This window comes from Coptis chinensis, unplaced genomic scaffold (assembly GCF_015680905.1).
Source record: "Coptis chinensis isolate HL-2020 unplaced genomic scaffold, ASM1568090v1 utg273_pilon_pilon, whole genome shotgun sequence".
NCBI classification, from domain to species: domain Eukaryota; kingdom Viridiplantae; phylum Streptophyta; class Magnoliopsida; order Ranunculales; family Ranunculaceae; genus Coptis; species Coptis chinensis.
Genome location: NW_028238137.1, coordinates 63,124 through 90,521, shown reverse-complemented (window position 1 = coordinate 90,521; position 27,398 = coordinate 63,124). Strand labels below are relative to the sequence as shown.

General features: G+C 36.5%; 3 protein-coding genes and 2 long non-coding RNA genes across 6 annotated transcripts; 3 read left to right on the top strand and 2 right to left on the bottom strand.

Annotated features, from left to right (window-relative positions):
* The first annotated feature begins 6,266 nt into the window (after positions 1 to 6,266).
* On the top strand, positions 6,267 to 7,162 carry LOC147473346 (uncharacterized). The gene is made up of 3 exons (XR_015210485.1): positions 6,267 to 6,402; positions 6,496 to 6,582; positions 6,678 to 7,162. It is a non-coding gene; the product is annotated as an uncharacterized LOC147473346 (long non-coding RNA).
* A 117-nt stretch (positions 7,163 to 7,279) lies between these two features.
* Positions 7,280 to 8,864, bottom strand: LOC147473345 (uncharacterized). Its single transcript, XM_086587569.1, has 4 exons — positions 8,541 to 8,864; positions 7,656 to 8,446; positions 7,462 to 7,541; positions 7,280 to 7,369 (listed from the first exon to the last, which is right to left on the bottom strand). The coding sequence occupies exons 1-2, from the start codon at positions 8,862 to 8,864 to the stop codon at positions 8,051 to 8,053; spliced, it is 720 nt and encodes a 239-aa protein (XP_086443695.1). The 3' UTR covers positions 7,280 to 7,369; positions 7,462 to 7,541; positions 7,656 to 8,050.
* Positions 8,865 to 10,289: 1,425 nt separating this feature from the next.
* LOC147473344 (uncharacterized) lies at positions 10,290 to 12,781 on the top strand. The gene is made up of 4 exons (XM_086587568.1): positions 10,290 to 11,370; positions 11,502 to 11,904; positions 12,066 to 12,203; positions 12,354 to 12,781. The coding sequence occupies exons 1-4, from the start codon at positions 10,290 to 10,292 to the stop codon at positions 12,700 to 12,702; spliced, it is 1,971 nt and encodes a 656-aa protein (XP_086443694.1). The 3' UTR covers positions 12,703 to 12,781.
* A 3,003-nt stretch (positions 12,782 to 15,784) lies between these two features.
* On the bottom strand, positions 15,785 to 17,615 carry LOC147473343 (uncharacterized). The gene is made up of 6 exons (XM_086587567.1): positions 17,202 to 17,615; positions 16,977 to 17,117; positions 16,330 to 16,853; positions 16,157 to 16,241; positions 15,968 to 16,048; positions 15,785 to 15,886 (listed from the first exon to the last, which is right to left on the bottom strand). The coding sequence occupies exons 1-6, from the start codon at positions 17,565 to 17,567 to the stop codon at positions 15,785 to 15,787; spliced, it is 1,299 nt and encodes a 432-aa protein (XP_086443693.1). The 5' UTR covers positions 17,568 to 17,615.
* Positions 17,616 to 20,431: 2,816 nt separating this feature from the next.
* On the top strand, positions 20,432 to 23,130 carry LOC147473342 (uncharacterized). 2 transcript variants are annotated; one of them, XR_015210484.1, is made up of 5 exons: positions 20,432 to 20,735; positions 21,186 to 21,261; positions 22,482 to 22,642; positions 22,746 to 22,876; positions 22,974 to 23,130. It is a non-coding gene; the product is annotated as an uncharacterized LOC147473342 (long non-coding RNA). The 2 variants fall into 2 exon arrangements; XR_015210483.1 differs by having other exon boundaries at positions 22,482 to 22,876.
* The last annotated feature ends 4,268 nt before the right edge of the window (positions 23,131 to 27,398 follow it).

The following is a 27,398-nucleotide window of genomic DNA, read 5'->3' as shown; positions in this document are numbered from 1 at the left end:
TGCACCACCGCACTTACGTGGTCCTATGAGAGAAAGTCCCACCGGGAGCTTCGACTTTGACATTCATTGATGATGCGTCAAGAAAGATATGGGCCTATAGTCGAAGACCGCGATGAAGTATTTGGCGTGTTTGAGAAATTCCACAACATGGTGGAAAGAGAGACCGGAAGTTGTTGAAGTGTATTCGCCGGATAATGGGGGAAGTACATTGGGCAATTTGAAGAGTATTACCGAGTCATGGGATTCGCCATGAAGCGCACCGTTCCCAAGACACCGCATAACGAATGGAATAGCGAGAGAATGAACCGCACCATTGTAGAGGATGAGATGCATGCTATCTCACTCTAAGCTACCTAGAAGCTACCGGGTAGAAGCAATGCGCATACCGCGCATGTGATCAACCCGTCACCGCAAAGCCTCGAATAGTGATTATCCGGAAAGAGTATGGTCGAGGCGTAGATATTGATTATGGATACTTGAGGGTATTTGGGTGCAGGGGCATTTGTGCATATTCGAAGGATGAGAGATCCAAGCTTGATGACAAAGCCAAGCGGTGCATTTTTCCGGGTTATGGAGATGAAAAGTTTGGTTACAAACTCTATGATCCGATTAACAAGAAGGTAATCCGAAGTCGGGATGTTGTGTTCTTAGAAGACCAAACCATAGCAGACTTTGAGGAGGTGAGAAGCTACGCTTTCACCAATGATCTTGTTGATTCGTAACCGGAAGTTCCTACCGTGGAACGTCGCGTATGCATTGAGAATGCAGAGAACCATGAGTTTGAAGCTCATGATGAGAATCCTATTGCTCATGATGGGATAGAACCTATTGGTATAGAAGATGCGATGAGATGCATGAACCACCACCGAGCAAGCGCGTGCATCCTCCCCCCCGCACCGCCAGATGGGGCAAGGAGGTCCGACAGGGAGACTAGCTTCAACCAGTATCCACCACATACGTGCGTCTTCTACCATCGGATGATGGAGAACCTATGTACTATCAAGAGGCACTTGAAGGTACGCATAAAGAAAAGTGGTTGAAGGTCACGATGACGAGATGGATTCTTTGCATAAGAATCACACTTATGAAGTTAGTTGAGAAACCCACGGAGAAAAGTTCTCAAGAATAAGTGGATATACAAAGTCAAGCATGAGGAGAACAATCCTCACCCAAGGCATAAAGCTCGCCTTTGTTGTGAAGGGATTCGCAAAGGAAAAGGGATTGACTTTGATGAGATTTTCTCTCCGTAGTGAAGATGACTTCTATCCCGGTGGTATTGGGTATGGCCGCAAGTATGAACCTAGAGGTTGAAAGCAGACTAGATGTTAAGATAGCTTTTCTTCATGGAGACCTTGAAGAAGATGTCTACATGGACCCGTAGGGTTTTGAGGTCAAAGGCAAGGAGCACCTAGTATGCAAGTCGATAAAAGAGCTTGTATGGGTTGAAGCAAGCACCGAGAAAGGGTACATAAAGTTTGACTCCTTTATGGCGGCAAGGATACAAGAAGTCCGCTTCCCGATCATTGTGTGTTTGTTTGTTCGTGAGATTTCCGGATGGGATTTCATAAAGCTATTATTCTTTGATGTGGTGGATGATATGTTGATAGTTGGCCCAAACATCAACAAGATATCCAAGCTAAAAGAAAGACTTGAGTAAGTCCTTTGAGATGAAGCGGATCTAGGTCAAGCAAAGCGGATACTTGGGATGTGGATCACTTGCGACGAAAGAGAGTGGGAAGTTATGGCTTTCTCAAGAAAGCTACATTGAGTAGGTGTTGAAGAGATTCAACATGGATCAAAAGCGGCCCCGCCGGTTATCCGCTTGGTGGCCCCCGCATGACCAAAGAGATGTGTCCTAAGGGTGAGCATGAGCAGAGTTAGATGGAAAAAGATTCCTTTATGCATCCGCAGCCGGCGGTTGATGTATGCCATGGTGTGTACTAGATCGGATATTGCTTCGCCGTTGGTGTTGTAAGCGATTTCACAAATCCGGTCGCATTGGGAAGGTGTTAAGTGGATATTGAGATATCTCAAAGGCACTTCCAAATCATGTTTGTGCTTTGGTGGAAGTAAGCCCTTACTTGAAGGCTACACCGATGCAGATATGGCGGTGATGTTGACTCGATGAAGTCCACCTCCGGTTATCGGGTTACTTTTGCAGGGGGGAGCAGCTTCTTGGCAATCTAAGTTGCAAAAGTGTGTTGCCCTCTCCACTGGCCGTAGTCTATTACACGCCCAATCGAAGTGTTGCAAAAAGAGATGCTATGGATGAAGAGGTTCTTCGACGAACTAGGGCTAAAAGCGAAAACAGTTTGTAGTTTTATGTGATACCGAGTGCCATCCACTTGAGCAAGAATCCGAAGTTTTCATTCTAGATCCAAGCACATACACGTGCATTATCATCGGATTAGAGAAGTACTTTCGAAGACAAGCATTTGTGTATCGAGAAGATCCATACCGACAAGAACGGGGTGGATATGATGACCAAAGTCTTACCGAAAGGTAAGTTTGATATTTGTCAGGCTACCGAATGGTAGCGACTCCTCCCGCTGATTTGGCAATTGCATGGAGGTATCCCCTCACCGCTCGAGGGGAGAGATTGTTGAGTTATCCCTCACATGAGGAGAGAAAACAGAGCCGAGAGAAATGGGGCTTAATTCGCATCGCGACATGTTAGAAGCGCCGCCAAAAATAGCCAATCTGGCCAGTTCCAATCTAGAGCGACCAATTCGTATGGTATACCGGCGACTCGGACTCTAGACTCTAGTAGATTGAAATCAAAGCGCCAGCGCCAGTGTTCTAATTCTAATTTCGTGGGCCTTTGCTTACAAGATTCCCTCCGCGAAATTTGGTTTTTGGATATAAAACCAAAATCAAGGTTTTGGAAAACCTAAGCTAGAAGACTAAGAACCGGACAAAAGCAAAGAAAAAGAAACCCAATCTTGAAAGGTATCAAGATTGAGAGATAACCTTTACAGAGATACAACCCTGTAAAGAGATAAGAGTGATCTAGTAAGGTGAGACCGAAAGGAGATATTGTAATCTTCCTTCCCACTTTATAAAGAACTGCTCTTGTGGAAGTAGGCATCATTGGCGAACCACGGTAAATCTTTTGTGTTGTGGTTTGCTTTTACCGCTTTTACATTATTATCCGTTGTTAATAGTTGTTTAGCCGAGTTGGGCATGTTAGTATAGGTTGTAGTTGATATTTAGATTTTGTCCTGAGTTGATTGTGTTCAAATACAAATTATCGTGTAATGGGAATCGATTAGTATTGGTATAATCCCCAACACATACCGTCGCACCATGACGACCAAAACCAACAAGATTTTGCTTCTTCATTCAGCTTGGTAACAAATATATTCTTAATCAAATTCAGTTCATATGAAAGTCCAATTGCTTCATTAGCGTTGGTTAAAACAACATTTTCCTAACACATTAAACAACGACATCCCTTTGTCCAAAACCAATCCATTTGATTAAAATCATAGGTCTTTCAAACGAAATCCATGACCTGAAAATTGCTTAATGATCATTACTTTATCAACGCCATTATTTTTCGCTTGTGCATATAAATGAGAAAATGTGTTGAACATTGGCCCCGCCTCGCAATTATGTTTGATATTTCCTCCGGTCTCTAAAACTGGTATACCTTGTTATATTTGTGAAAATTATATGACAATATGACATGCTTGTGTTGGTATTTGTGTGATAGTAAGTAACTCTTTAGCACAAATGATACATCCATAAAACAGATTAAACTTGCCCAAAAAGTAATTTGTAGTATAAGCTAGGGGTGGAACTTGGGTCGGGTTAGCCCAAGCCCGATGGGCTAAAACCCAACTTTTGCTGGTCCTGGGCTTCCATTTTAGATCCGTGGTCCGGGCTCGGTCTTGCAAAGTGAAAGCCCGACTCGGTTTTGGGCTGGGCTTGGGTTAGAATGTCAAATAACCGAGAAACCCGAGCCCGTGTACCTATATACATTCCTTCTTTCTATTATACACTTTCCTTCAGTAGATTTATTCTTATCAAAATTAAAATTGAGAATATCCTTGGATTATGGAATCAAATCAATCAATCACGTTACTTTCCCTCTCAATTAATCAAATCCCCTTGATTTCGTCAAAAGATTGCAACTACTTCGGTGCTATTTGTATATATAATTGTGAAAAGGTGTCGAGTTCTTTGCAATTGAATCATTCCTTGATTTCCTTCTGCTGCCTGTTTGTTCCTATCTCTTCTTCTCTTTTTACTGTATTTTTCGTTTTTGTATTATTGTTTGTTCAATTCTTCACAATATTTTGCTAAGTATGAAACCAAAATAAATATTTTGTCTTATTGTTTGTTCATCTGTACCTTGCAGGATAAACATTCTCAATGGCAGAAAATAATAATACCGAGAACAACAAAGAAATTGTTGTTGATGTGATTGATGTTAAGCATGAGGATGAAGCAAAGAAACGTAAAAAGCCTTACAAAGGAACTTCTGATGTTTGGGAGCACTACAAGAAAGTGTTGAAGCCTGATGGATCATCTTCTGGTCGTGCAAACTGCAAGTATTGTGGGAAAGGTCTAGGGGCTGTTAGTTCACAAGGAACTAGCACCTTATGGAGACATACAAATAGCTGTAAGTTGAATCCCAATCGTTCAAGTAAGGATAAAAAACAACCTGTGTTGTCATTCTCTAATAGTGATGGTGAAACTAATATTTCTAGTTGGAAATTTGATCAAGAAGCATGTGTAGATAGCCTTGCTCGCATGATTATGATTGATGAGTTACCATTAAATTTTGTTGAGCATCAAGGCTTTAGACGCTTTTGCAATCTTATGCAACCTAGGTTTCAGCACAGGTCCCGCCCTACTATTAGGAAAGCTTGCACGAGATTGTATTTGAGTGAGAAACAAAAGTTGAGAAAGATGTTTGTAGAAACTGATCAGCGAGTATGCATTACCACTGACATGTGGACATCCATCCAGAATCTTGGATATATGTGCATCACTGCACATTATATTGACAAGGACTGGAAATTACATAAAAAAATTATCAATTTTCGAGTTGTTCCAACTCCACATAAGGGTGAGTATATTGGGAATGCTATTGAGTTATGTCTTTTATCTTGGGGAATCGATAAGTTAAACACAATTACTGTGGATAATCAGAGTTCAAAATGATGTGGTCAGCCCAATCATTAAAGAGGAAGTTCATTAAAAAAAATGGTTTGTTATTGAATGGTGAATTTTTTCATATGCATTGTTGTGCTCATATCTTGAATCTGATTGTCAAAGATGGTGTTTATGAAGTTCGTGATGAGGTGCAGCGAATTCGCAGTTGTGTTAAGTTTGTGAAGAGTTCACCCTCACGCTTGCAGAGATTTAACCAATGTGTTGAGCATGAAAAATTTCCAAAGAATGTGTCAAGCAGTGTATGGATGTCCCAACCAGGATGGAATTCAACATTCTTCATGTTACAATCTGCTTTGGAGTTTCAAAAGGCGCTTGATCGCTTAGAAGAGCAAGATTCACAGTTTCAAACCGAAATTGGGAATGAGATGCCAACCGATGATGACCGGGACAAATGAGCCATTTGTGCAAGTTCTTAGAAGTGTTTTACAAGGTAACAAAACGCTTGTCAGGGTATAGGTATGTAACTTCTAATGCATACTTTCATGAGGTGTTTGCCATTGAAGGACTTTTAGATGAGTGGTCAAAAAGTGAAACTGTTTCTTTCTCTAACATGGCTGAAAAAATGAAGCTGAAGTTTAACAAATATTGGGGTAATATTGATAAGATTAACATGCTTTTAATTGTTGCTATAGTTTTGGATCCTTGTTACAAGTTGGAATATGTGAGGTTTTGCTTTCTGAAAATTCATGATGAGACTACAGTTAAAGACAAGATTGACAAGGTGAAAGTCGCATAGTTCGCCTTTACTTAACAATATCGTTCTTCCGCTTTTGCTTGTTAACTCTGTTGATGAAAACAAGTCTCAAGACAAAGGTAGTGATAGTGGTTCTAAATTTACGTTTGGGAAAGCAAAGAAATGTGAAGAAAGCTTATAGGCAATTCTTGCAAGAACAAAGAAAGGCACTTTGAACAAATCGTAACTAGAACGTTACCTTGGTGAGGAAGCCGAAAGTGATGATGAGAATTTTGATGTATTGAACCGGGTGGAAGCTAAATCAATCCAAATACCGAAGTTCTTTCTCATATGGCGGGATATATTGGCCATTCCAATGTCAACAAGAGCTTCGAGTCGACTTTTTAGTACCGGAGGTCGCATACTTGACCGTTTTCGTAGTAAACTGAAACCTGGATTTGTTGAAAACTTAGTTTGTGGGCAAGATTGGTTTCGTGTTTCTGCACCACTTGAGGAGGATGAAGATTTCGATGATGAGGAGGAAGGTATGTACAACTTTACTTTATAATAATCATATAATAATTTTAGTACATACATAAATCTTGCCTTCTAATATCTTTACATTTTACATTTTCCAGTTGAAATTATCGAAGGCAACCATGCCGGTTGAGTTGATCTTTATAGTTGTTTCAGTAGGAATGGTTCAGCTTAGTCTACCTTGTTAGGTAATTGGATTATTTAATTCAAGAGTAAGTTACTGTGATACTCATGCCTTTAGTTGCTAACCATGTCTAATAGTATTTTTCTGGAATATTTTCAGGTACTTAGCAATGGAATGTACGTGGATGGTTCATTAACTATAAGAATAAAGCTAGGCATTGATCTGTTGATGCATACATCATCTCAATAAAATAAGCTGTTCGAGATGAACTTTAGAGATTTGTATTTTAATTTATATTGAATAATCTCAGTTTATGTAACTCCAAAAGAGTAAATGTTATTAAATCTTCATTATGAGGAACTTGATCAATTTGATGCAGTTGTTTTATTTAACTTTTCCATAATGGCTTTGTCATTTTGCTATTTAGTTATATGTTTTGCTTTGGCTGTTTAAGGCTATATGTGAGCTGCTGTTCCTTTAAGCATAATGTTCATGGCAATGTATCTGACATGTGATTGATTCACGGCCTATCTTTCACTGTTTTATCAAAAAACCTGAAAAGCCCGAAAACCCGACCCAACCCGACCAACCTGAGTAGGTCTTGGGTTGACATATTTTGGTCGGGCTAGGGCTTGGGCTGGAAATTTCAGGACCGACTAGGACTTGGTACCGGGCTCGGGTTGATACATTTGAAACTCGGGTTGGGCTCGGGTTTGGCCTCAACCCGACCCAACCCGCCCGAGTTCCACCCCTAGTATAAGCGGAAGTAAGTTGCGTACTTGGGAAAAAACTTTTTCAGGTCTGCTTTATCGACAGGAAGCCTTGTTGAAATTGCTTCAATCTGATCGTTCCTGATGAAAACACGGACAGACGCTAAGTAACAATAAAGGAGAAATACATATATCAATACACTGTACGTGGAAGTAAAGAGCTAAACACTTACGAGAATTGTAGGTTCGGGTTCTTTGTGCATAGTTCTGTTTGGATTCTCGACAGCTCTTTCTTTATGTTCTCTCCAAGTACCTTCAAAAAAAATGTGCAACAGCCCAAAATCAGGTTGATGAAATTCCTATACAAGTTTAAAGAACATATGAAACTCGGTAAGAATTTGAATAAAGTTTTGTGATAGGACCTAACCTTGTCGATAAAGAAATCGGAAGCAGAACCATCAGAATGAATCTTCTTCTTAATCAGTTTAGTGTCGGGGCCTTCGCCATGGGGCTAGAAACAAGGTGGCAAGTGGTTGCAGAAACTTGGTCATCTGATCTTTCCCCCAAGGGCAGTGGAGCCGCTTCATCTTCCGAATCATTTTTTTTCCATTTCTTTAGTCCATCAAATCCCCATTGCTTCTTAGCCGATTTAGCCCCTCTTTCTTCAGGACCAGGAACATTATTCTCACTCCCATTTCCTTCTCTTTGAAACAAAGTACGAAACGGTTTTTTCTTCACTTTCTCAGTACTACCCCTCTCCTTCTCAACCTGAATAGGTTGCAGTGGTGTGCTTTCAGGCATAAGGATTGACGCGGTTTCACTTTATTTTGCCTTCATTGGCACTCCCCAATATGAGTTCTCTTTGCCAGCTTCATTTGCATTTGAATGGTTGCCAGCTTCTATCCCCATTTTCGCCTTGTGTTTACTAGATTTATGAGGCGAGACGAAATTAATCATGGAAGCTGCTCCCTTAATCCGTTTCATTGGAGATCTATGCTTTGACTTTTTATTAGATTCCAAGTTCTCCTTATCCATCAAACATTCTTCATCTTTGAAATCAATATTAGACCATTCTTCTTCTGAATTCTCCGCAATCTGCCCTGCTACAATTACATCTCTAGCCTCAATTTCAGCTCCTTGAACTGCAAGTCTCTGTAACAAAGGCCTTTTCGAAGAATGATACTCATCAACCGAAATACATTTCGCGTAAAGTAGCTCCTAAACAACAAAATCATCCAAAAGACTGAATTTCACAAACCAAAATGAAAAACAAAATGGAAACTCAGCTGCCAAATTTCAGTAAGGCTATTACCTGTAAGAAAATTAACTTATCTCTGATAATTGTGAGCTGTTCTTGATCTGCAGGCGACGCGATGAGCGTGTCCAGAAGATGGGACCGATATGCCGAGACATCTTTTTCTGGTACCATTCCTTCCTTGTGAAGTCCTGTTAAGTTCAAGATCCTGTGGAAGGATTCTTGTTGCCATTTGAGATTCTCTGATTGCTGTTTGGAAAGCTTTTTCTCGGCAGTGGGTAAGCCTCGTTTTTTAAAAGAGAAGGGAAGAATGTTTTTGCATAGAGAAGTGATTGTATCATGGAGAGAAGAGTAGTAAGTTGGTGTGTAAGTGTAGACCATTTTCTAGCTTGTGTTTTTAGATCCTGTGAAACTGATGGATTCAAAGAGAGCTTTCGATGGTTGTGAATTGAGCTGCAGCGTTTTGATTTCAGAAATGTAGTTGAAAATGGCTTTTTTTGCTAAAGGAGAATAGAACTTTGAATTTAAATGCTCGCAACGGTAACTAGAACTAGCCGTTGTGGTCTTGTTCTCTTCTACCTAGTGGCGGGCCTGACCCGAGCCCAGATTGGAACCTTAATGGGTTGGGCTTAGACTAAGTTGAATACTGCACTATCAAGCCGACGCTCTGGAATCTGGATGCAATCATCATAGTGTATAGATCATCTGTGTACAAAATCAAATTATTCTGTACCAAATGCTGTCTCCAATTGACGGTGAAATCAAATGGTTCACACTAACGTTTATTTTGGTAAAATTTTCATATATGTAAAAGTTTTAGTGGAAATGTATTATATTTTATGTAGTTGGAAGATCGTGCCCTCAAAGTTATCAAAATCAAATGTAGTTGAAGTGTGGTAACTATGATGAGTTTGTTTCCATGCCCAATATTTGGAACCCCTCCGTTCATCCGCTGTACACTTGTACATAGTGCTTGAATTCATGGACCAGATTTTCTCTGTAATGTGATAGGTTCCCATGTTAAAATGCACCTGAAGGCAATACATGTCCAACTTTCAATGTTCTGATTTCACTGCCGTTTGAATAGAAGAGGGAGCACGAGTGATTGGGCTTTATGCTCGAAGATACAGTATTACAGTATATGTAAGGTACACGTATTGAACCATTGATGTTTATGGATTACATGAACAGCATATAATTCTAAAGAATTACAGGCAAAGATGTAATTCTGCTTCAAAAGTCCCTAATAACCCTGCATTTAAACTTGTGTTACTTCGTTATCAGAGAAAAAAATCAAGAAATTGGGCTAGAGAGCTGCTTTAAAAATAATATTAGTTTTAAAGACCTAGAAATATTATTTTTGGGTTTTAATACCTTATTGGACTTTTTGCATTACTAAAAGTCGTTATTTTTTAAAATGTTTTCGAAATTGGGGTTACGACTCGAGACCACCCGCGAAACTTTATTTTTCAAACTTTTACGTCTTCTCTTTTTACCCTTTAACTGTTTTTGATAGAAACAAAAGGAAAAAAAACTACTTCACAGTTTGTTTAATTCATATTCTTCACTAAAATTCATTCTTTTTATTTCTAATTTTTTTTCCACAATCTTAGTGTTCATAAATTCTGTCAAACTCCGATATTAATAAGGTCAGACTCTTTTCTCATTTTAAAATGCATCATATTGTTATTTCACTCATATTTCATATAACTGCATATTGTGTTAAAATGGAATTGTTTTGAATTGTTAATTCACTCATATTTCATACAAACATAATAATAACGTTTTTTTTTTCGTGCAGTTGAAATGGAAAATACTGATACACATACAATTCAAAAGGATGATCATGTTTTTCTTTGTGATATCATATCTCAGATGATACACTTGCTATTGCGTATTGGGTTGGATTCTACAGTTAGCGCACTAAAGCGCAACATATATGATAAATGGAGAGATGTTACCCCATTGGCTTGTAAGCTTTATTTTATTCGTGATGAGAAAAAGTCTTCAATTGATACTGATGCAGAGTTACAATCATTAGCTTTATTTCTTTGTGCAAAAGGAATTTCCTCCTTTAAGATTTTTGTTGGTTTGGATGACTCAACTCAAAATTTGATTTGTGATGAGGTTGAGATTTGTAGCATGTTATTTGCACCAACTCCGGAAGTATGCAAGCCTTTGAAATCTAGTTTGTGGGCAACATTGATTACTGGGGTTGGACAAAGGTTTTCTGGTGGTGCGGTTGAATTTAGGAATATTTTATTGAAATATTGCAATGAGAATGGATTTGTTTACAAGCTGAAAAAGAATAACCCTTATTTAGTGACGGCAGTTTGTGGTAACTATATGGAGATGGGGTGTCCTTGGAGAATTCGTGCAACTGCGAGGTTTAAGATTACCCAATTATTTGAAATTACTAAAATGGAACCTAATCATACATGTGGTGCTGGTTTTAAGGATTCATTGAATCCTAGGATGACGAGTCAACTTGTGAAGAGTGTTGTTCTTGATCAAGTGAAGGACAACCCGTTGTTGAAACCCAAAGACATAATAAAAGAATTCAAAAGAGATTATGGATTGGATTTGACTTATTATTATGCGTACACAGGTAAAGAATTGGCTATGAAGGAGGTATATGGAGATGATGCTTTTTCTTATACACTGTTGGAATGGTATACTGATGCTTTACAGAGAACCAACCCTGGTAGTCATATTCAGTTGGAGTTGGACAAGAATACACGCCAGTTTGTGAGACTTTTTATATCATTTGAGGCATGTATTCATGGGTTTAATTATTGCCGTCCTATGGTCTGCTTGGATGGCACTTTTTTGAAAGCAAAATACAAGGGTTGTTTGTTATCGGCAACATCGAAAAATGCTGATCAAGGTATGTTCAAAATTCATTTTATAGATGTTTTAGTTAAATAGTATGTAATTTTGCTTTAATATTTGAGCATCAAATTTTTTTTTTTTTGTTACTTAAATGATTGCTTCTAAGTATTCCAATTCTTAACTTAGGGATATTTCCATTGGCCTTTGCAATAGTAGTTTCAGAAGATGACGCAAATTGGGAGTGGTTTTTAGAGAATTTGAAGAAGGTTGTTTCACCTCAAAGGAGAATTACATTTTTTTCTGATAGGCATCATGGGTTGGTTACATATATCCCAAAGGTTTTTCCTGACTCATACCATAGTTTCTGCCTTTGGCATCTAAAGAAGAATGTAGTATCAAAAGTCTCAAGCATGGATACAAGGCGTTCCTACATTGAGAAGTTGTTTACAGATTGTGCTTATGCTGCAACTCATGATGAATTTGTGAAAGCGATGGAGGTTTTGAGACTTGTTAGCAGTGGAGTTTATAATTATTTGAATGATGATGTGCCCTTTGAGAATTGGGCTAATGCATATTTTCCAGGAAATAGGTACTTATATCTATTATAGTAATTCTGTTTTTTATACTACTTAATCACGTTAAGTATTGCTATTTGGATACATTTTAATATTCTACTATTTGATTTTGTTTCTTATCTTTTTTAATTATCTAATTTAATTATTTATTGGTAAAATTTTCTTTTTGAATAAGGTACGGAGAGATGTGTTCGAATATTGCCGAATGCTTCAATTCTTGGATAGCTGCTGAACGATACATGCCGGTTACATCAATGGTTGATAAAATTCGTATTAAGATTATGGATATGATGTCTAAGCGCCGGGGAAAAATGTAGGGATGGAGTTCTAAGTCGTGTCCTAAAATGGAGAAGTTGTTGGCTCGTAACATTACCGTAGGGTCGGACATGGAAAGTGACAAAATCATCGATTTTGTGTTTGAAGTTCACTCGGCGGTCTCACCGTTTGATTTGAGTTGTTTTAGGTGCAGTTGTAGACGTTGGCTTATTCAAGGGTTTCCTTGTGCGCATGCTTTACAATGCATTTTGCGGATTGGTGCAGATGTTTATAAGTTCTGTGATTCATATTTTTTAGTGAATGCATTTCGTGAGTCGTACTCACATGCCATTGAGCCGGTTCCTGATTACGAGAAGCCGCTAGAGGTGAATGAATGTGCTCATATTTTGCCCCCTGAAACAAGGAGAACTCCAGGTCGTAGAAGGAACAAAAGAATAGAGAGTAAGGGTGTGAAAATTAGGAAGCTTCGCAAGTGCAGTAGGTGCAATCAAAAGGTTTATCATAATCGTACTACTTGTCCTGTAGAAATATCTTAGTCAATTTATTAACATTTATGTATTATTTGTTCTATTTCTGTCAATATGGGATTTGTTATATCAATTTATTATTTGTTTCTTGTTTATGTTCATATACCTTAAGAAAATTGCGAGAGTTGTCAAATTTTGGTTACTCTTGACGATGTTAACTTTGAATTACGAATGCAGTGCATATATTGTAATTTTAGTCCGCATTTGGAGTAGGTTTCTAAAACATAATGGGCTTTTCGCCTATATTGCCTTTTTTTTATCATCCTCTTCTTCCTGAAATCCTTCTTCCCTTTTGCAATTTTCATAGTGAAGTAAAGACATGCATAGCGACAAATTCTTCCGGGTGATTACTAACTTTGAAAACTTCCAACTTGTTCGATCACCACAACTTCGGTTGGGAGTTCTTTGAAGTTGTCCTCACAATAAAACTTCCATATCATAAGGTCAAGGCAACGCGTCTGCATGTGGGAACAACACAAGCAATACAAAGACCCTCACAAGTTATGAACTCGTATGGATTCTTCAAATGTTGGTAACCAATTTAAAATTCCTAGAAACATTCGAAGCTTTTGCGAGGCAAGGCTTCCCGAGCATCATAGGTGGTCTCCTCCTTCAACCGATTACACAAACCATTCCTTAACTTGACAGATATGCAATGTTTCTGTAAATGGTGTTGAACGCGTTTACTTGTGAGAAAGGAAACCACATAAGTTGCCTTCAGTTTGCAAAGGGGTAGGCGAATCGAGTCATTGTCAATGCTTTCGGTAGCAAGAAATGGGAAGTGTTTGCCACCTAAATATGGTAGTTGTTATGAGCATAGACCCTCGCTTTTGACTGCATAGATTAGTGCGGTTAGAAAGACACAACATGGAGACTAACTTGAATTAGTTTCTCTTTTTTTCCTTTCTCCAAAACCAAGCTTACATACAAATATACAAGCTCTTAAACCAAATAGATACATTTTGTTCTCTCTCATACACGAGAGAACCATTAGCATAATGCTTCAAAAAGAGTTTCATATTCTATTTATAGTAATGATGTTTTGACATCGTCTTGAAAAAACAAACATTTGATATTATGTTCTTCTCCTTGTAATTATTACCTGATTGCAAAAAAATGAAGCAGATCCTATATAAACAATGACAAAGTCGCGGCAGATCGAAATGATTCCCTAGTATAATAGCAAAGTGTGTTTGTCATAAACATTGTTGTAGGAATCAAATTTTTAGTGGAACAATATACAGTAATTCCAAAATTTCAAGTTCACATACATTATAAACTAAACTTGAAATCCAAAATCGAAACACTCAGTTTCAAGTGTTTCATTCTTCCCTTCTAATCACCGCATTTTATTCAGGCTTTAAGCTCCAACTTCTTTTCTTGTCAGACAGGATCTTGTATGTCAACTTTGCACGAGCTTTTTGAATTTTTTCTCCACAATTGCTTGATGTGAATAAGAAGGCATTCTTTTTCTTATACGACCATTGCATGAACTTGCATACATAAATTGCACAGTCCACCCTGAAATCATAATTGATATTAGAGTCCTCATAATGAGTCAATAATTTATAGAAACTTTAAAAGTATTGAGACTATGGGCATAATGATGATTCTTGTTGGGGCAATCCATAACTTGAATCGGAGAATCAATAGGCCACAGTTTTTTGCCTTCTTTACTGCGATTTTTGTTAACCAACTCGGTCACTTTATTTCTCTGTAAATTCAATCATTTAGTTAGACTAGGAAATAATAACAAAGGCAGATTAACAATCAAGAAATTGGGAAATTGGGTCAGGGAGCCTCTTTTAGAAAAGTTTATTAACAATAAATTATAACCACCTATTTTGCATTTTAAAATGCATACTGCACAAATATAAACCACCAGCGTTAAAATACTAATGCATTTTAAAATGTATATGCGTAATGATGCATTTTTCACAAAATGCATTTTATTATTTAGTAGTTTCGACCAAGTATTATGAAATGCAATGAGTTGGTTTAGGGTTTAGTGTCTAGAGGTTTAGGGTTTATGCAATTAGGGTTTAGTGTCTATAGGTTTTTAGGGTTCAAGCTTAGGGTCTAGTTTATTGGTTTAGGGTTTATGCAATTAGGGTTTAGTGTCTATAGGTTTTTAGGGTTCAAGCTTAGGGTCTAGTTTATTATGGTTTAAAGTTTATTATTAGGGTCTAATTTATAGTGAGTTAGGGTTTAGTGTGTAGAGGTTTAGGGTTTAGGCTTAGGGTCTAGTGTCGACAAGTTTAATTTGTGATACACTATATGCAATTTAAAATGCAAAGTCATTGTCGGCACTGTAGGTAAGGCAACAAAAATGAAATATGCAGAATGCAAGCCCCCTTATACATAAGGTGCCAGAACTAACACAGGTTTAAAGTACACCAAAAAAGAAATCCGTCAGATGAGAGTTTGTCAAGAGCTAGAATATTTTCTCGATCAACTGCTACTATACTCTTAGTAGATAAAGCACGACTAAATACGTTTGTTTTCCACCGATGGAAAAACTAGACAAATGCAATGATCATTGCTCCCCTCCAAGTTTGTCCAATTTACTGAGATGCAACAATGGTTGGAGCAATCATCATGCCTATCTGCGAGAACGCCATGAAAGCCACAAGATATCGAACAGGATCTTCCATGGCACCCCAAAAGATTTTTTCATAAGGAATTTGTTCTTGAGATATGTTGTTCAATGCAGCAGGTCCTTGCATTGAATACTTAAGAAATTTCCTCAAAACACTCGGCATAACCAACCAAACCAACAATGTACTAGTTAAAGTCAAACCAACAGGCATAACAACATTTTTCTAGTGTGCCTCAAACTAGCAATGAAAGCCCAATGAAACAGTGTAAAGAGTTTGTTTGTCACTTCATATTGGTGTTTATATTCTGAAATGCAAGTATTTGTGATGCATATAAAATCAAAGTCATACCATTGTTTCAGCATCTCTTATGTACTTGTTTGATCCACTTCTTGGCTTCATTGAATTGAAAAGGAGCCATTCCCAAGTATCCCAATCCAGTCTGAGTAGTGTCCAATGGTAGCCCTCTTTCGACTTAATGGTTTTCGGTGTGTTCATCGGAAAGAAAAAAGCGAATTGACGTCATCATCAACTTCTTCCAAAACATCTTCTAGCAAGATCTTCACATATTTTTCGTTCCCTTGAGCTACGAACGTCTGAAAAAGAAATTACATTTACTATATAAGAAAATGATTAACTCGGTTAATATATCATTTGGGATTTTTGAGAACCTTTACCTTACACATTGCTCCAAAGAATTTGCTCTTTGCATTGTTTGTGTCATTTTCTCTCAAATAGGAGGTGAACCAATCAATTATCTTATAAACCAAAAAGTTATATGTTAATAAACGTGCAAATATTTTTAATTTTGATGTTATGTAAATTAGTTTTTAGAATAGATATTAAAATTCATTCACAAATATTACCTCGTCACTGATGAATCGATTAAACATTAGATCTTCAAGTAGGAATCCTTTAATGGTTAGATCATCGCTTGTCCATGCACTTGTGCTGCCAAATCAAATTTTGATAAAACAAAATCAAAAGTAGAAATATAACAAAGGGATTTAGATTAACCAAAAAATCAGATGGAAATTACCTTTTAGTAGCTTGATTGAAGAAAGTTTTAACTACTAACTTTTGGTCGCCATTCAGATACCTCCACAGCGGGCTTTTACATACATTTTTCATTTTTTCTTTTGATATATCTAGTACTGGTGTTTCATAATGATCAGCATCGATTATTCCTTTCCCTTTTCCATACTCGGTTCTTGATTTTTTTGATTCCGAGCCAGAGTAAACATTGTCTGTCTGTTGTCGCTTTGTCGCTCTCTTTGACAATCTTATTTTCTCTTTCTCTACCAGATCATCACCCAAAAGGACTTTATCCATGTCTTCTCTTATGCTTAAATCATTTTCTGACTCCTTTAATTTTTTTTTCAACTCCATATTTTCTGTTTGTGTCAATATGAGTTGTTCCAGCAGCACATGCTTCTCAAACTCCAGTTTTCCAATCGCAACCCTTAGTCGATATAACTCTCCACCTTCATTGTCTTCAATTGTTGCCTCTCCAATCAGTTTTTTCTCTTCGTCATTTAAGGCAAGTATACATTTTTCTGAAACCTGCAAATATTTGTATAATCAGCATTATTCAGTATAAAAACAAAATTGTATTTTGGTTACAATCACTAATCAATATACTAGCATAGCTAAGCCAAATATATATAATATTACAAATTTGTTTACCTTGTTATTTGGCAAGTTCAGTAGCATCTCCTTGGATATTGCTTCAGTCATTTTTGTTAAGTTCCATCTTGCAACACGTGGATAGGTGATTGCATCTATTTGTAGTGGCTGAATTACTGATGTGTGCTCACACACCCAATACTACAGTGCGAAAAAATTATTATTAACAAATTAACAAGTAACCTAGGTATTATAGCTAGATTATTGTGATATAAATTTACTTACCAGAAGCTGCAAAACACATCCTGTAACCTTTGTAGGCTTTGAGCGATGGCTTCTTATTCTGCTCATTAAATCATGCTGGATTACAGAAGGCCAGCAGATGCCCTTAATGGTTTCAAAATCATCAACGTGTTGGATAAATGAGCTTGCTAATGTCCCTGCAGCACTTGGGAAGAAGATGGTTGCAGCCATGTACATTATAACTAGTTTTACAAAATCTCCCAATGCGTACATATCGCGTCTAATTAATGAGTTATTTATTGCATCCACCACAACAGATTTCTGTAAGACTCCTTCCCCCTCAAAATTCCTCAAATAGAAATCACTCTTTGGCGCTTTGTATGTGTTCCTTGGGAAAACTTGTACCATTTTTCCTTTTAGTGGTAGCCCAAACGTTAATGCAATATCTTTCTCCGATAGTTTCAAGAGTTTATCACCAATTCTGAAGGCATCTTCCTCATAAGAGTATGTTCCTATACTTAGATTTATCTTTGCTTGTTGTTTTGGTCGCGATAGAGTCCCTATCGAATCTTTTTTCGTAGAACAACATGAAGAAACTCCCAAAAGGTGTACCTCTAAATAAGTACAAGTGGTGCTCATTGATTTTGTCCCGGATCCCATTGATTAAGTCGTATAGTCCCTTGAGATTGCATCGATATTCCCCAAATGAGCTACTTTCCATTATCTTCTTCAACCGGTTTTGGAATCTCCTTCGAACTTTATGTTTTGGATCATCTTCAAAATCTGAAATGAGTTTTCCTCATCTGCACTGCTAAAATGAAATACAAAATGAATTTGCATTTTGAAATGTATGACCAATGAAGTGATTTTACATTTTTAAATGTTGCCAGAAATTTCACATTTCAAAAAGTTGGCATACGCATTCCTAAAACAAATTGAAACCTTTATTTACTAATTACAATGTAAGTAATGCTTGTAAACAATTCAGTTCATTTTTTTTTTTCACAATGACAGTTACTGCTAACCAATCAAATAAAAGTTTTAAAAGGAAAGTGAGTGAAACATCTACGTTTTTTGAAAATGTTTTCGAAAATATAAATTATGATTTTGGAAATAAATGAGAAATTAATGGAAGATGCTAATTGCTATATGTTGAATTCACTATTAATAAATTTCTATATATGAAAATATTAATATTTGTTAAAATTGGAAACAAATTTATTACATACCTTTGATCACGATTCGCAATTGACGTCTTCTTCATTTTTGAACTCTCACAAACGTAATTTTCTCGAGAATTTAAGGAACTACTGGGTATTTAGTCGGTTTTGATCTCTCACAAACTGAGAATTTTGGTAAATTTTTGATTCAGTTTGTTTTTTTGTGTGAAAATCAAAAAAAAATTTCCCCACTACTGGGTAGTTAGTCGGTTTTGCTGTTTTACAAGTGAGGATATTTTCGACTTTTCATGGTCAAATTGGGTAACAGGTGTCAGTTCCATATTCTGGTCAAATTGGGGTTTTAAATTCTTAAAAAGTTTAAGAGGAGTATTAAGACTACTAAATATTTATAACTAACCCCTCTAGACTAATTTTCTGAGAAAAAAATACGCAAAGAGTTACTTTTCACAACAGGGCTAATTCAGTCAGGATAGAAAATCACATGTTAGAAACTTCCCTTTCGCACACACGAAAAAAGTAGTTAAAACTTCCTAACGATTTTGATTCTCTGACACTAGATAGTGGGAAGCGGAAATTTGTTACAACTAAGCGTAGCAAGAATCTACATACCCAATCTTACCCCACTGCCACATGGCGTGATAACAGAAATCAAAATGAAAAGAGCTTTATGTTAGCAAAAAACAGTGAGGTAGCAAAAAACAATTAGCACACCACTCTCTTTCTTTTAAGACCCAGCAGAGCAAAGAATACACACACTCTCTGTTTCATTCCAAGAAGAAGAAGAAGAAAGCAAGAAAAGGAGCAAAGCAAATAATATATCAGGTTATTATTTTGAAACCCAAGCTCGCTCCAGTTTTCATATACAATGCATGTGTTTACTTATATAAACTTTCTTTTCTTTTTGATGTAAATAAGTTTTTTCTTCACTTGCTTGTTGTATTAATATTCAATGTGCTGCAAAAATGAGTTTGGTATGTAAATAAAAAAAATGAGTAAAGAACTTTGCTCTTATATATTGGTTTCATCTAGCTTGTTTGGTGTACGTTTATGTGAAATGAATAAAGTTCATACTTGTAGTAAGCTATTTGTTAAGTATGAGGAACCGAATGTAGTCTTAAAGTTCATTGCCTGGCATGATATATATATGTTTGATATATACCGAGGTACCTTAACACAATTCCTTAAGTACGTTCCTTGTTTGAATTGAAATATGTTTGGCTGGTTGGAGTCATATATGGAGGTTTGAAGGCTGATGGGGATTTTTATTTTTTATTTTTGTGAGATAGTCTATGTAACTAATTTCTACCTTCTGGTCATTTAGTTTGTTCGTCCGGAAGAAAGGGATGGCTATTTCGTATGGATACATCAGAAATGGAGTTCGTTCAGTTGGAAGGTTCGCCCTCTGGTTCTGGTTGGCAGGATACATAATTACCCTTGTGCCTTTTCCAACGACGATTTCACCAGATCCATCAGCAATGGTCATCTCAATGTTTGTCATCAAACTCTTGTGGACAATTAGTTTTGGGATGTACCTACCTCTAGTTGGATTTCTGTTGGCATATTATTCAGGGGACATACTAAGAAAACTGTTAGGACTGTTGAATTCTGAGTATGTGCACAATCATCATAATCATACATGGCTTTTTGGTGTTGGAGTTTATGGAGTTAGTAGTTGGGTTGAATCACATTCGTCTACTGTCGTCCTAGTTTGTATCTCACTTTTGCTATGTGCAATCATATCTACTATAATGTCTGAACTGGATGTGGATACTAGTGGATTTACTGAAGGTGTCTTAATTGCGTATATGGGATTTTTTGGTGGCAATCATCATTCAAAGTTCAAAGTTGGAGCTGTTATCTTCTTTGCATTGTACGCTAAAGTAAGTGTTTCCTTTGCTGTTCAATTACTACTTTTGTGTAGCTGCTTTAGAACTTTCTTTTACAGCTCAAAATTCGTGCAGGCCAGTGAGTCCATCTTGAAGCGTTTGCTGGTGCATTGGAAGTGGGTTTACTTGCAGGATAATAGTGATGCTAGTCACATTGAAGAGTTCAGGACCTGGCCAACCTCCCATCCTTATCCTCGCCCACTACACCAGATTGGTTAATAAAAGACAGGTTAAAAGACGCGAATATTAGCGCCGAATCTTTGGACCCGTAACCAGCGCCGTTTATATTACAAAAAGTCTCGTTAATTTTTTTGTTTGAAATACTTAAAAAAGAAAAGGCCAATATAAACAGCCCAAAACGAAATAAAAAACACCGACTCTTTTTTCTTTTTTCATTTCATTTCTTTTTTTTCATTTCTCAGAAAGGTGATTTACTCAAAGGTGATTTACGAAAAAAGATTAAGGCGATTCCACTCTCTTTCGTTGTCAAAGGTGTTTTACTCAATAAGGTGAGTTTTCATTCTCCTCAAATCTAATTAGAAACCCTAGTTTTATCATTATATTTTCTGTTCTCCTCAAATCGAATTGTTAAATTCATTGATTTTGTTGATTTGAATAATTTTGATTTAGTTATCTTATTTACCTGAATTTTAACATTGATTTGAGAAATATTTTTGAATGAGTGATGCTTTTGTAAATATTTTAGGTATTTTTGAATAATCGATGCTTTTGTAAAATTTTAAAAAAAAATAATCGATGCTTTTGAATAATCAGAGGGACTATCTAGTGGGGAAGTCGGGGATACACAATTTTCCATACATATTAGTAGTCTTTGTTTGTCTCCCTGTTTTGACATTTGTTAGTGTTTTTTTGATTTAGGAAGAAGGGGTTGTTTTATGTTGGTTTTTAAATTGTATATGTTTACTGACTTTTTCTGTTTTTTTTTTTTTTTTTGGCAGAGAAGAGTGATGGATTATTGTCTGTTGTGAGGTGATAAAGTATAAAGAGATGGTATTTTAAGAAGCTAACTAAAAGGTATATACTTTTGTTTTGGTTCATACTACTTGGGTTATATTCAGATCTGTTTGTTTTTTAGTTTTGGAACTTTGTTGGACTTCTTTTATGAGATTTTAAGAAATGCCCCTTTTGGGGTTTGTTGAATGTTTGGTGAAAAGGCTTGTTTATGTGCTCTGGGGCAATACTTCCATGTTATGTAAATGTAATCCCTCTTTCAGTTTAGTCTAAATCAATAAAGTATGAACTTGTTTTAAGTGAATTTATAATAGTATGGTTTATCTGTGGACTGTGGTGCTTGATGTATATGTTGGTTATGATATAAAAGGAAATTTTCTCTGGTAATAACAGATAAAGGGTAGATAATATCTCTTGTTTCCTGCATCAATATGACTTGAAACTATACGAGCCACTAACTTGGTGGGGAAAGGTCTCTTTCTTACCTCTCCCTGTCTTGGATTCACATTATATAGTTGGTTCTCTAAATGTGATGGATGTTCATGGATCTCTATCTTCTATCCATGACTTTAGCAGGGGGATGTTTAACTGTATGGAAGTTTATATGGTCTTATTCTCTGTTTTTAATTGCTTCCATGTTGTATTTGAGCACTGGTTTTGCTATCCCCTGACGTTTTATGGGCATCACTTTATTATGTGTTTAGTTCTTAGCATACTTGGACAACTCTATTCTAACAATGAAGCTTGTATCATATTCAGCCTACTTGTAAGTTGTAACTTGTACAGCTGCTATTTAGGTTTCTTCTTGTAGACTTCTAGAATTCTTCATCTTTGGTGATATGATATAGCTACGAGTATAAGTTTTGAACCAAGTCTAAGGCAAGAAAAAGCAATGTATAAAAATGAGATGGACTATTGGAAAAATCTTCAATAGTAAACACTGAAGAGAAATCTTTTCTTCAAGGATGTGTTTGATAGCACAAAGAAAGTTTTTCCTGTAAATTCACTTTTTAGTAAATGAGAACGGTGAAACTTTCACCACCTTCAGGAACTGCTAGGCAGGATTCTCCTACTGAAGTTCTCTATGCAATTCCTATGTTTATATCAAAATTGTTCTTGAGAGGTCAAAAAATTTCTTTTTTGATCCTATATCTTATGTAACATACACATTGTAATTTATAGGAGTATGGGACAAAGTTGCACTCCTTGAGCTACTGTTCTGTGAATGAATATTTAGAGAAGGTAAATTCAATTTGAAATTAAATTGCAGTTTCCTATTGCAGTGTCATATGAAGAGGAATAGAGTTGAACTTTTTATGAGGGTGAAAGAGACCAAGTCTCTAAACACAAAGGATCCTAAATAGCTCTTATTTAGGCACATGCTCAGATAGTGTTGTGCCCCACACTTCCACACCGTGATCAGTCTTCAAACAACTACTTTCTGGTTATGTCACTGCTGTTTCCATTGTTCTTTATCTCTTACAGCCCCTGTTCTGCTATATTGTTTTCCTGTGCAGTTCTCTGACATATGGCTGAATTTCCTACAGTTGGCACACATCTTGTCTCACTTCACTCTTTCTTAATATTAGCATCATGAGAACACTTTGGGAGAATATTTTGTTGACTCAGTGTTATCGATTACATTGAACATCTTGTCTTATCAAATACCTTGTCCAAAGTCTTAACCCAGAGTATTGTGTTTCATGATGATTGGTGTTGTGGAGTTGTTACTCAAGTTCTTTACTGACTTCTATGTATATTTTTATGTCTTGCAGGACTTTGAGGCACTTTCTAGCTTGACATCTTATACTCACACAAGGATATACAAGACTTGATAGTTATTAGTCAATGACGTACAATGATATACAATTAGTTTGTTGTTTGTTGATTTGCATATACTAGAATAGCTGATGATTGTATCATTTTTTGGAATGGTGAGTCGTGGACAGATTTTGCCTACACTTTCCAAGAATTGTTTTTTTTTTTTAGAAATTGCATTATCAATTGTTTTTCAGAAAGCTCTGCTGAGCCTGAATGTCCAGGTCGAATTTCTGTTTTTTTTTAAAAAACTAAAATAAAAAAACCACGCCCCATAAGTGTCTATTAAAAAAACCACGCTATCTTAGGAGTGTTTTTTTTTTTCAAGTGGCAAGTGTGTTTTCCAAGATAAAAGACACTTTGGTTAGCGTCATTTAAAAATTAAGACATGCCTATAAACGGGTCACCATCCGACACTCAAAAAGCGTGGTTTTTCTCCATAAAAGACGCTTTGAAAGTGTCTTTTTGTGGTAGTTCTGTTGTAGTGGCCGTGTGCATACAGAGTAGGCAATATGTTCTTGAAGTTAGAAATGCATACAGAGAAGTAAATGGATGAGATCGATACTGTTTTACTCATACTCATTGGTAACACATACCAGCGTAGCAGTTTTAGTTTTGAGTATTATTCCAACTGTTAATGACTCTTGAGAGCTGTTTTGTTTTGCTTTTAGTTTTCCTTTTAGACTAATCTCCTACTTGCAAGCTACAGCCTACATGTGAAAGTTTCTTTTTAATCAGTCATCGAAAATAATTGATATCATTGGTATATTTAGCCCAAGGATGCTAGTTTTATTTCTGATTCGAATGACTCCTTTGCCTTCATGAATCGTGCATGTGGGCTGTGGCCGAGCTAGGGGGCAGATGCATGCCACTTAATTTCTTACAGACTTTCCTATACTGCAGTATGCCATTTTCCTATATTGCTACCGCAGTGTTAATTTCTCACAACTTAACACTGGTTTGGCATTTTGCCACCATATGCAAAATAAAATGTTCACACCGGTGTAGCGAGCTAGGGACACTTAACCATTGTCTCTACTCTCATTGGTAGCCAACTTTAGGTTCGGAAAAAAAAATTTGTTAAATGTAATTATGGATTTATGGTTCGTGCCAAATATCTTTCTCAAAGATTACCACGTTAATTGACTTGACTATCCAACTTGACTATCCAAGTGTTAGAATCAAAAACTGGGGAAAAGTTGGTACCAGCAAGCAGCAATCTTAATTATATGACTACATATTAGCTGATAGAGCACGGTTTTTAAATTTGATAAAATGGAATAGATCACGTTTTCATCCCAATTTCAGAGCGTGTTCTACCATGGTGTGATAAAATGAAGACGAGCGTCAGATCTTAAAACAGTATTATCGTCGTGGTTGTATAAAATGAATAAGAGGTCTAATAGGCCAAGTTTAAAAGAATTAGCAAGCTAAGTTTAAATTACGGATAATCATATATGAACAGGCCATTCTATACTACTACGATCGATTAATGATAATGCTAATAAGTGATAAAAGAAAGTATAGTATCAGGCTATCAGCATACCGGCATACCCTCCTGTTCACGTTTTGATGTTTTGCTGCTGCTTCTTCGACAATAATACTCTCTCAACCTCACGTTCTAAATAATAAGCAAGAGAATACTGCCAGATTCGGAAAAGCAATAAAAAACGAGAAAAGAGTCCACGTCGGCTTGAGTTAGTTAGGCGGTTGTAACAAACATTTCTCTCTTTGTAATAAGTTTAGTTTTCATTGTTAAGTGTTTAGTATAAATAGACAATGTATCTGAGATTGAGAATGAATCAAGAAATCTAATTTTCGGTTTTGAGACAAAGTCTCTTTTCATTTGTCTTTATGGTATCGAGCATTAAGCTCATAAGAGATCTAAATCGATCCAAACCCTAAATTTTAATTTCATTGTTGATCATCAAATTGACAACAAATCTTTCAATTCAATTCATCCAAATTCTTGATTCAATACAAAATTCATCAAATTTATTCAATTTTTCATCTTTGATCATTCACAAATTAACCGAAGTTCATCAAGATCAATCTCAAATTGAGAATTTTGTTCTTCAAATGGCTCCAAGAATTGTTCAATCAGCTATACCTTCTACATCAGCACAGAATCCGAATCAAGGAACATCTTCACCATCAACAGATCATACTCAGAATCATAATCAAAATCAGCGTCAACATCAATCAAATATACCTACTAGCAATCAGTTCAACAACATTCCAATGAATTTCCATGATCACACAATGGCAGAACCACTTTCATTAGTAAGTTTGTTTCAGAATCTTTCCTTTCAGAATATTGGAAATATTGTTCCTTTAAAGTTAGATAAAGAGAATTATATCATGTGGAAGAATGTCTTTATGCCTATTTTGCGTAATTCTAATATGCTAAACATTGTTACTGGACGAGAAACCTGTCCTGATAAGTTTTTAAGAGATGTTAGAGGAAATTTCACAAATCAGATTAATCCTGGTTATATTGAATGGATGCGGAGAGACCAAACGTTACTCATATGGATAAATGCCACAATGTCTCTAGAAGTGTTACCATATGTTATTGGAATGAATTCATCTCATGAATTATGGATGACTCGGAAAAAGCGATTTGCAACTATTACTCTTGCTCATGTTATGCAATTAAAGGGAAAGCTTCAAGATATGAAGAAAGGGAATCTCTCTATAGCTCAGTATCTTCACAATATTAAGCAAGTCACGGATTCTTTAGCTGCTGCTGGAAATACTGTTAAGGATGAAGATATAGTATTTCATACATTGAGAGGATTGACAAATGATTACAAACCCTTTGTTACTTCTATAAGAACAAGGCAACAATCTGTAACTCCTGATGAGCTCCATGGTTTTTTACTGAGTGAGGAGTTGTCACTTGAAGATATGAACAATGTCTCGCCTCATGACAACTCACGTGCCTTTTACACAACAAGGGGGTTTCACAATGGAAATTTTCAGTACAATAAAGGTTCATTTCGAGGTGGTTATCAACCTAACAGAGGTAATTACAGAGGGTCTGGTTCTGGATATCAAAACAATTATCATAGTGGAAATAATTTCAGAGGAGGTAACAATAGTTACTACAATAGTGGTCAGCAGGGCAAATTTGTTCCTACAAGAGGAGGTTTTCAGCAGTATAATCCAAGTTTTCAAGGTGGAGCTTCTTCTTCACATCAAGGAAATTATAACACTCAAGGTGGAGCTTCTTCTGCTCATCAAGGAAATCGACCAGTATGTCAAGTTTGTGGCAAAACAGGACATCTTGCAATAGATTGTCATCATAGAATGAGTCATGCTTATGCTGGCAAGATTCCTCCAGCCAAATTGGCAATGCTAGCAAGCATCAGTGACAATGCATCTTCATCACAATACCCTACTGAAGACATTTCTTTTACTGATTTCAATGATTATAATGCTTATGAAGATGTCAATTCTTTTGCTTCTCAGAACTACTGTGATGGATCAGATTTTCAGAACTATGGCTCAGAGTTTCATAACAATAGCTCAGATTTTCAATCTAGTTCAGAGTTCTCTCCTCAAGTCAGTTATGCTGCCTATTATGCTACGTACACATGCTCCTCAGCAGAATTCTTCTCCATCTTGGTATCTTGGAACCACGGGGAGCTTCACATCATATCACTCCAGATTTAGCAAATATTGGATCTTATTCTTCCTATAAGGGAAAGGAGAAAGTTCGAGTAGGCAATGGTCAAGGTTTGAACATTCTAAACACAGGTTCTTCTACATTGTGCTCTACTGATTCTTCTGCATGCTTTAATATGCACAACATTTTACATGTTCCTCACATGACCCATAATCTGCTATCTGTACACAAATTTGTCACTGACAATAACTGTTCACTCACCTTTCATTCCGCTGGCTTTATTGTTAAGGACAATACTACACAGAGGATCCTTTCTCAAGGCAAGTCTAACAATGGACTGTATCCTTTCACCTTCAACACTGTCACTCATTCATCACCTTCAGCTTTCTTCAGTAATAAAGCTTCCTTCTCTACTTGGCATCAAAGATTGGGCCATCCTTCTTCACAAACACTTCATCAAGTCCTCAGCAAGCACAATCTTCTTGTTCAAAATTCTAGCAAGTCTACTTCTTTTTGTAATGATTGCCAATTGGGCAAAAGTCACAAATTACCTTTTTCTGTTTCTAATACTATCACATATGATCCATTCCAACTGTTGCATATTGATCTTTGGGGGCCTTCACCAATATGTTCAATAAGTGGTTTTAGGTATTTTGTAACCATTGTGGATGACTATACAAGATATTGTTGGGTTTTTCCATTAGTTATGAAATCTGATTTCTTCTCTTGCTTTGTCAAGTTCAAAACTCTT